Here is a 9,460-nt window from a genome sequence, read left to right on the forward strand (position 1 = left end):
TTAAATCAATAACACCCAATGAAGTCGAATCAGGCCATTAAACTAATCATCATTGAGAAACATACGAGGGGTTAAAGCAATAACACCCAATGAAGTCGAATCAGGCCATTAAGAATTAGAAAACACCAAGGGTATGTTTGATAAACACTGGAAAATAGGCAGAGAAAATCCATTTTCTACTGTTTGGTTCGACCAAAGAAGTGAGGAAGTTGATTTCCCTAGTAAAAAAAGGTGTGAAAATCCAATGAAATTTTTTACCACTAGGACATGGGAAAGTCACTTTCTCACCCTCTCATAATTTTGCCCTCTCTCCTCCCGTCAAATTCTCTCTCTCGCACTCTCTCTATCTCGAAACACTCATCGACAACACAACCACCATTAACAATAGTTAAAGCAACAGTTAGTGATGCAAGACTTAGAGAGAGAAAGTCATATTTTGTACAAATCTCTTCATAATTTTGATGCATCCCTGTTAGATCATAGAGTCGAGTCCTCCCTGTTTACAATAGTTGAACCACCGTTAACAATAGCTAAGCCGAGTCCTCCAAGTTACAAGTCGTGATGCATTCCTGTCTCTCTAAAATTCATACAAATCTCTCTCAAGCTAATAAGAACCATCGACGACAAGAAATTATAGACTGAATCAAAATCTCCTATCCAAGTTTTTCTTTATATTTTTGTAATAGAAACCAAGAAGATGGACTTAATCAAATCTCCCATCAAAGTTTATAGCATTAACATCAATTTTTTTTTATCAAAAAAACTCCAGAATTGATACATGTAAATCAATTAGGTTGAGCCAACAACTGATAGCCCAGTTGGTTAGTACATTACTCTGCAATGCAGAGGTCCCACGTACGATCCACTAGAAGTGAAAATTCAGGGAATATTGAACTTGAGTTATTATAAGTATAAATAATATAATAAATTTGTGGGGCTTTAGGCTTCTTTCATCTTGTTGGGCTTCAGGCCTCTTTCATTTCTTAGTTTAAGTTAGGCGGTTATCGTGCTTACCAATGCTTTGTTACGACTATAGTTGATTTCTCGAAAACAAAAAAAAGTCAATTAAGAATTAGATTTGGGAAGAATCGATGATGGTTGGTAGATTTAGGGTTTCAGTTCTTAAAGGCGCCCCTCTTTATTGCAGTTGGCGCCCTTTTTATGTGTAAAAAAAAAGGTGCCGAAACTAATATAATCAGGTGTCTTCAAAATAGAAGTTCCCTCCCATGCCAACCCAAACACAAAGAAATTGATTTTCTGTTTTCTTCCTAGTGGAAGAAAGATTGCTCTAGGTTTCTTCTTGGGGTTTTGATCAATATGCTGGTTGCTTTAGTTTATCATGATCTCAGAAGGTAGATGATGATATTCCAATCTCTATTTGGATTAGGAGGAATCGTTGTGCAGAAGGAAGGTTAGGGTTTCACGAAGAAAGGAGAGGGGGAGCAAAAATCACCCGATGATGTCAGGTGAGAAACTCTCTCTCCTAATAAACCGATGTATCAAAATGTCAAATACCGCATCAAAACCACCATTATTCAGAAGGTTCTTCTGCAATCACAGGGCAATGATCAGTTCTTTCAGCGGATTGAATGACCATTTTGATGATATTGCTACGATTCAGGGAGACTACGAATATGAAGACTTTGCCTCTCGGAAGAAGAAGAAGAAGCCTTTGAATGAATCTGTTTCTGTTACTGTTGAAGATTTTTCTTTTTTGAATGATACCCCCTCTGACAATGTGGAAGGTTTGAAGAAGGGTTTCTGTTCAGGTAAGTACTCGAATGAAGCTATTTTGATATCTAAAGAAATTAGTACTAACATTGATGATGATTTTGAAGGAGATAAAATCCAAAAATTTCTTAGGCAATATAGAGGAAAGTTGAAAGATTCTTTAGTAATAGAAGTTTTGAAGCTCTTGAAGAATAATCCTCAAGTGGGTGTTAAGTTTTTCATCTGGGTAGGAAGGCAAATTGGGTATAGTCACACCTCACCCACGTATGAAGCTCTTTTAGACTTAATGGCTTCCGGGGTTGATGATGATAATAAGAAGAATCTCATGAGTGTTCCTGAAGATTTTTTGAATGAGCTTAGAAATGATGATAAAGTAATTTTGGAGAAGTTACTTAACGTTATGATTCGTAAATGTTGTCGAAATGGGGTCTGGAATGCGGCTTTGGAAGAGTTAGGAAGACTCAAGGATTTGGGGTACAAACCGTCGAAGACCACTTACAATGCTTTAATTCAAGTCCTTCTTAAAGCTGATCGGCTAGATACAGCCTGTCTTATTCATAGGGAAATGTCGAGTTCAGGTGTTACTACGGATGGGTTTACATTGGGTTGTTTTGCTCAATCTCTCTGCAAAGCCGGGAGGTGGGAAGAGGCTCTTAGAATCATAGAGAAAGAAGAGTTTGTTCCTAATGCGGTAATTTATACAAAAATGATAAGTGGGTTGTGTGAAGCTTCACTTTTTGAAGAAGCTATGGATTTTTTGCATAGGATGAGATCGAACTCTTGTGTTCCAAATCTTGTAACGTACGGAACATTGCTTAACGGGTGTTTGAGAAAACGACAGCTCGGTAGGTGTAAGAGAGTCCTTAACATGATGATTACAGAGGGTTGTTACCCAAGTCCACCGATGTTTAAATCTCTCGTTCATGCTTATTGCAGCACGGGAGACTATTCATATGCTTATAAATTGCTCAAGAAGATGGTGAACTGTGGTACTCGGCCGGGTTATGTAGTTTACAATATCTTAATTGGGGGAATTTGTGGAAATGATATGCCAAATTTGCATTCTCTGGAGTTGGCTGAAAAGGCTTACAATGAAATGTTAGATGCTGGGTTTGTTTTAAATAAGGTAAATGTTGCCCACTTTGTTCGTTGTCTTTGTGGGGTTCAAAAGTTTGACAAGGCATTTAAAGTAATTAATGAATTGATGAGTAAAGGTTTTGTACCTGATAATAGTACTTACGCTAAGGTTTTAGGTTTTCTCTGTCAGGCCTCTCAAATGGAAAAGGCCTTTCTTTTGTTCCAAGAAATGAAAGGAAATAATACTGTTCCTGATGTCTATACATATACAGTTATGATTAGTAGTCTTTGTAAAGCAGGTCTCGTTCAACAGGCTAGAAACCTGTTTGATGAAATGATACGAGAAGGTTGTGCCCCTAATGTGGTGACATATACTGCAATTGTACATGCTTACCTGAAAGCAAGGAGGGTATCCGATGCAAATGAACTTTTTCAGAGGATGTTGTCAGCTGGATGCATTCCAAATATTGTAACATACACAGCTTTAGTTGATGGTCTCTGTAAGGCTGGGGATATCAAGAAGGCTTGCCAGATTTATGCAAGAATGATGGGAAATGGGGATATTCCAGATGTCAATATGTACTTTAGTGGTGATGGAGGCAATCCATCAAAACCAAATGTTTTTACGTATGGAGCAGTGGTGGATGGTTTATGTAAAGTCCATAAAGTGGCTGAAGCTCGTGACTTGTTAGATGCTATGTCTGTGGGAGGATGTGAGCCGAATCATGTCGTATATGATGCACTTATTGATGGTTTTTGCAAGGTTGGAAAATTAGATGAAGCACAAGAAGTTTTTGTGAAGATGTCAGAACGTGGGTTCAGTCCAAATGTGTTCACATACAGCTCTTTGATTGATAGACTGTTCAAAGATAAGCGGCTTGATCTAGCTTTAAAGGTTTTATCCAAGATGCTGGAAAATGGTTGCTCTCCTAATGTAATCACATACACGGAGATGATCGACGGACTATGTAAGGTAGGAAAGACTGAGGAAGCCTATAAACTTCTGGTGATGATGGATGATAAAGGGTGTCCTCCCAATGTTGTGACATATACTGCAATAATAGATGGATTTGGAAAAGTGGGTAATGTGAATATGGGCCTTCAGCTCTTCGAACAGATGGGTGCAAAAGGTTGTGCCCCAAATTTTGTCACATATAGGGTGTTAATAAACCATTGTTGCACGGCGGGCCTTTTGGATGAAGCTCACAAACTTCTGAAGGAGATGAGACAGACACACTGGCCAGGACATGTAGCAGGTTACCGTAAGGTGATTGAAGGTTTCAATAAAGAGTTTGTGAACTCATTAGGCCTTTTAGATGTGATGTCAACAAATGGTTCATTGCCCATAGTTCCTGCTTACAGAATTTTGATTCACAGTTTCTGCATGGCTGGAAGATTGGATGAGGCTTTTGAGTTGCATAAAGAGCTCTTGACAGCTTCAAATGGCTTAGTCCTTAGCCACAATCTGTATGCTTCCTTGATTGAAAGTTTCTGTTTAGCATTCAAAATTGAGCAAGCTTTTGAGTTGTACTCTGACATGACAAGGAGGGGTTATATTCCAGACACACCGGTGTTCTTTAACCTCATTAGAGGGCTCATCAAAATCGACAAGTGGAATGAAGCATTTCAGCTTTCAGACAGCATGTGTCAGATGCACATAAATTGGCATAGTCTGGAAGAAAGCATTTGATGGGGTACAGTGTATTATTTCTAACCTTTTCGGTCATTTACCAATGAAAAATCTGATGAGAATTAAAATGAAGGACATCTTGTTATGCAAAGAAGAACCTTCTGTCACGAGCAGCACTTGCTGAGATGGAAAAAAGGCCATGTTGTCCATCTGCTCTCTTGGAAGTCTTCAAGAAGGTATAAATGATTTATTTTCTGTTACCATATCTACATTTTGTTTCACTTATCGTACCCTTCCTATGATTTTGTTAGCAAGCATTTTTTTTGCATTCAGGGGACACATCATCTTATTATTTGAGCTGCATAATCAGTATAGTCTACATGAGATTTGGATATAATTCACTTAACCACCAAAAAACCAAAATAGGAAGCTCAACTAAATGGTGTCTGACTCGTCTAGGTATAGCCCGTGCCTCCGGCACGGTAAATTAAGTGTTGTTCCAAAATTATTTATTTTGCAGTAAACACATTTGGAACGCTACATGTGTATTTGAGAATACTCATTTGGAACACTACACGTGTATTTGAGAATACTCCCATGCCAAAGAAGTAACAGAGAGGCAACTTTTTGTACTACAAGCGGGTGAATGAAAGTGTTGGCTAAACATTATGCACCTGCGAAATACACCTATAAACGTGTTAGCAACTGGGTCATTACGAATGAGATCAATTAGAAAAATGCTAAATTTAATGGCCCGCGCCTCAACAACAACAACCTGATGAGTAACTACAGTAGATAGTTGAACGACAAGAAAAATAAACATAAATACCCAGTTTACAAAGCCAAGGCTGACAATTCTTAGATGTTTGATGTCCAAAATATTGATTGAGGAAGGGTCAGGGGCATGGTTGGTGTTGCCGTGTTGGCAATGGGTTGATATAAGTCACAGTAAAGTTAAACAGTAAAAGCACAACGCATGGTAACAAACATGATCTGCTAAGCTCAAAAGTTGCTGTTGCTATAATAGTGTCTTGCTACACAAAATACCAATAGTTTTTCCAAGTATATAATAGGAAAAAGAGAAATGTAGAGTTGCATATACTTTCTTTACCATTCTAACAACTATAAAAAGGTTAATAACTTCCCTCGATAAGAAAAATCGGATGACAAATTACTTTAAGCATAAACCATTTTAGTTTTGAAAGTCTAATTGATAAATATGAGTCGACTTCTGATATCAATATTAGGATTATGCAAGATCATATATTTATGCTGACCTCATATGAATAGATTACTTATAAATGAACTTGAATCCTTCTAGGTAGTTTCCCCTGAACATACACTCCAAGAAAACTGATTTTGTAATAAACTAACTTCTTGCTTGCCAAATTGGTTCAGCTAACCTCTAGCTTCCCAAACTCGTTCTTCTTGAACTTCGGTAAACTTGGACAAGCTTTGAGTGTCTATCCGTGATCTACCAAACACGAAACCATCAGAAACCAAAAACAAAAATAAGACCACAAATAATTAGTATTCTTAAACAATCTAAATTTGATGAAAGCAGTGGAAGTAGTTGCATATCAATATCTATTTCGTAAAAGCTTTTGTTGACAATAAAAAATACAATTCCAGATGATTCAAGTCTTGTTTAAATATGCTCAGAAACAATTGTAGACCTTTCTTCTATCAAGAACTGTAATATTTTTAACAGGTTTCCATATCTTCCACTTTCCAGTTGTAGTGTTTTTTCCATCCAATCTGTGTGATCTCTCATCTCATCTCATGAATCCTTTGACCTTCTTCATGTTGTTTGGTAGAAACCCAGAACTAAGATCAGAAAAAGCTCACGTCGAACCACCTGTCTCACAAAACTATTCCTCTCTCCTCGGTTCAAAGATTAATGTGCAGTTGTCCATGTGTTTCCGAAGCTCAGAATTGTTTTTGGTTATTTCGATATGTCTCAAGTAACGACTGAATCTATGATCATGCTTACAAATAGTTATGACTGATCAAAATCTGTCTCTAGATTAACACAACAATGGATGGATTAGGTTGTAACATCTATGTTTTAGAATGGACTTATATTTTCTGAAGTTGATTAGCCGCGAGGAGGAGTCTGTTGCTCCAAATGTGACTATTTAACTATTTTCACACGTGTCTTTAACAATGTGCTAAGGACCTAAGTTTCAGTCTAATAGTTCCGAAATCTCCTTTTTCAGGTGGATATAAGGGGTTCGATAAGGTCGTTTGGGATGTAGTTGATCATACTGACAGCGAAAACCCATCAATCACCTTCAAGTACCATAACCATGACAGGGAGGAAGGTACTTTCTTTCACAGATCCTCTTCATGTTAATCGATTAATACTAAAAACTTTCTTAAAAGCAGGTTTTCCTGGAGATGTTTCTGTAACTGCAAAGTACTCGCTCACATCGAGCACAACAATGAGACTCGACATGGAAGCGACGCCTGAGAACAAACCTACTCCAATCAACTTAGCACAACATACGTACTGGAATCTAGCAGGACGCAATTCTGGCAACGTGCTTGAGCATTTTATTCAGATATGGGGAAATCACATCGCACCTGTGGATCAGAACGCAGTCCTCACAGGCGAAATCATGCCAGGTAAAGGTACCCCATTTGATTTCAAATCTGAGAAAAAGATCAGCCTTCAATTCATGAGATAGGCTTGGGATATGACCACAATTACGTGCTTGATTGTGGCGAAGAGAAATCGGGCTTAAAATTAAAGTGCAGCTAAAGTGAAGGATCCGTCAGGTTCAAGAGTATTGAAGCTCTGGACAGATGCCCCTGGCATGCAGTTTTACACGGCCAACTATGTGAACGGTGTCAATGGCAAAGGTGGGGCTGTTTACTGAAAGCATTCAGGGCTGTGTTTGGAGACCCGAGGATTTCCAAATGCCATCAACCAACTGAACTTTCCATCTGTTGTTGTTTAACCAGGTGAGAAATATAAGCACACCATGTTGTTTGAGTTCTCATTCGAGTAAAATCGGGAGATGGATCTTATAGCAAGTAGATAGAGATAAAATAAACTAGTTTTCTCTAAGCCTTTTGGGCTGTATGCTTATCGTTCTATCTATATAAGACTGATCATGATTTGGAACTGTTTTAATAAATCATAGATTTCTATTGCTGATGACAATTGAAACTGTGACCTCTGGGTTGTTAAAGCACAATCTGTTGAGATGTTTTTCTTCCCCCTGTTATTCTGTCTTTCCCTTTCACACTAGTGTCGTTTGGCAACCAAAAGTAGAAGTACTTTTGCTTGTAGTAGAAGTTCTTTTGCTTTAAAAAAGTAAAAAAGTAAAAAAGTTTTAAAAGTATATTTGACAAAAAAGTTACTTATAAGTAAAAAAAATCAAAAAGTTAGTTTGGTAACTCAATTTACTTTTGATAATTTTATTTTTCTTTCTCATAGAGATACTTGATTTTAATTGAATTTATTTATGATTTACACGATTACTCTTGTATACGAAGTAGTGGTGATATTGTTGGTAGTGGCGGTGCCATGAATGTATGGTTATGGGGTGGTGGTGGTGGTGGTAGAGAGGTATAATGGTGGCAACGGCGGTGGTGGAGGTATGATGGTGGCGATGGTGGTGGAAGTATGGTGGTGGTGGAAGTACAGTGGTGGTTGGGACGCGACGGTGGTTGTGGTGGATAATGTATGTGAGTGATAATGACGGAGTTCTGGTGGTGGTGGTATGATGATGGTGGTAAAGGTGGTGGATAAGATATGTAGGTGGTAATGATGGAGGTATGCTGGTGATGATGAAGGTACCATGGTGGAGGTGAAGGTATGGTGGTGGCCGTGGTGGTGAAGGTGGCGGTGGCAGTGGTGGTGGTGGTGGTAGTGAAGGTACGGTGGTGGTGGAGCTACGAGGTGGTTGCTGACGAGGTGTTGTGGTGATGGTGGTGATGGTGGTGGTGGTGGTGGTGGTGGTGGTGGAGCTACGAGGTGGTTGTTGACGAGGTGTGGTGGTGGTACGAATGTGGTGGTTAAGGTGTGGTGGTGGTAGTTGAGGTAGTGTGGTGGGGGAGGTGCAATGATTGTTGTTGTGGTGGTGAGAATAGAATGATATGGTAGAAGTTTAGTTGTGGTAGTGGAGCGGAGATAGGCAAAAAAGAATTCGTCAAGTAAAATTTATGCATATCTCAAACAAAAGTTACTTTAGTCAAAAACTAAAAATTTTAACTTCAAAAAACAGTCAAATTTTAACTTAAATGAAGTCGCTAATTTTTGCGTACCAAACTAACTTACTTAAATAAGCAAAAAAAAGTCAGAACCTTCCCTGCACTTGAGAGCACCGTCCCCAATAGTCACTCACCACACCAACAAAAGAATTGGGCATCATGTTCAAGCTTGAACACCTAGCATGAGTATGCAATGCACCAACATTAAGAAACAAAAGAAAACGCCTCATCCATCATCAAATGTCCCTCAGGCTTTCAATTCCATCTCCTGTCTCTCTAACCCAGATTGGGTTTGTTCCTGAAACCCCAGATTTTGAACAAAATCAAATCCCTCAAGGTCGTGCAATCTCAGATTCTGGGTTCCCCAGAGTCCTGAAAACCCAACATGGTGGGGTATATAGAGACAAAGAAAGTCTCCGTTGGCGAGGACTCCAATGAAATTTGAATGAAATCCATATTCCTTCAACCCCATTTCTCGTGTTCCAGGGGAACTTTAACAAAAGATGAGTTAATCTTTTTATTAAGGTGGGTGATTTGGGATAAGAAAACTATCCGGATAAAATTTTTTAAAGAGAAGATGTAAATTTTGACAAATTTTTCAAGGTGTAAAATTTTAAAAGGAAACAAGTCATCTTCTTCTTCCTCATCTCTTACCACCAACTCCGGCTACCAACCAGTGGCGAAGCCAGAAACTTTTATGAGTGGCGGCACCTCTTTGTTATAGGTAATGAAAGAATTCCACAGTACACGATCAAGCTAGAATGAAAAAGCAAATTCTTAACAAAATTTTATTTATAGTTT

The 9,460-nt window shown here is 38.5% G+C and overlaps 1 protein-coding gene, 1 long non-coding RNA gene and 1 pseudogene across 7 annotated transcripts; 2 read left to right on the forward strand and 1 right to left on the reverse strand.

Moving 5' to 3' along the window:
• The first annotated feature begins 1,188 nt into the window (after window positions 1–1,188).
• LOC147531841 (Tetratricopeptide repeat (TPR)-like superfamily protein) lies at window positions 1,189–7,607 on the forward strand. 5 transcript variants are annotated; one of them, XM_086646183.1, is made up of 5 exons: window positions 1,237–1,466; window positions 1,561–1,769; window positions 1,839–4,674; window positions 6,658–6,762; window positions 6,827–7,607. In XM_086646183.1, exons 2-3 carry the CDS (start codon window positions 1,565–1,567, stop codon window positions 4,496–4,498), a joined length of 2,865 nt encoding a protein of 954 aa, XP_086502309.1. In that variant the 5' UTR covers window positions 1,237–1,466; window positions 1,561–1,564; the 3' UTR covers window positions 4,499–4,674; window positions 6,658–6,762; window positions 6,827–7,607. The 5 variants fall into 5 exon arrangements, with proteins under 5 accessions (XP_086502305.1, XP_086502306.1, XP_086502307.1 ...); XM_086646181.1 differs by having other exon boundaries at window positions 1,202–1,466; window positions 1,561–4,674; XM_086646182.1 differs by having other exon boundaries at window positions 1,272–1,769.
• LOC147531842 (uncharacterized) lies at window positions 4,537–7,607 on the forward strand (annotated as a pseudogene). The gene is made up of 3 exons (XR_015227311.1): window positions 4,537–4,674; window positions 6,658–6,762; window positions 6,827–7,607. The product of XR_015227311.1 is annotated as an uncharacterized LOC147531842 (transcript).
• On the reverse strand, window positions 4,811–9,169 carry LOC147531843 (uncharacterized). The gene is made up of 2 exons (XR_015227312.1): window positions 5,716–9,169; window positions 4,811–5,112 (listed from the first exon to the last, which is right to left on the reverse strand). It is a non-coding gene; the product is annotated as an uncharacterized LOC147531843 (long non-coding RNA).
• Between the last annotated feature and the right edge of the window lie 291 nt (window positions 9,170–9,460).

This window comes from Eschscholzia californica, unplaced genomic scaffold (genome assembly GCF_041429995.1).
Source record: "Eschscholzia californica isolate CP2 unplaced genomic scaffold, dmEscCali1.0.p SCAF_6, whole genome shotgun sequence".
In the NCBI taxonomy this organism is placed as follows: domain Eukaryota; kingdom Viridiplantae; phylum Streptophyta; class Magnoliopsida; order Ranunculales; family Papaveraceae; genus Eschscholzia; species Eschscholzia californica.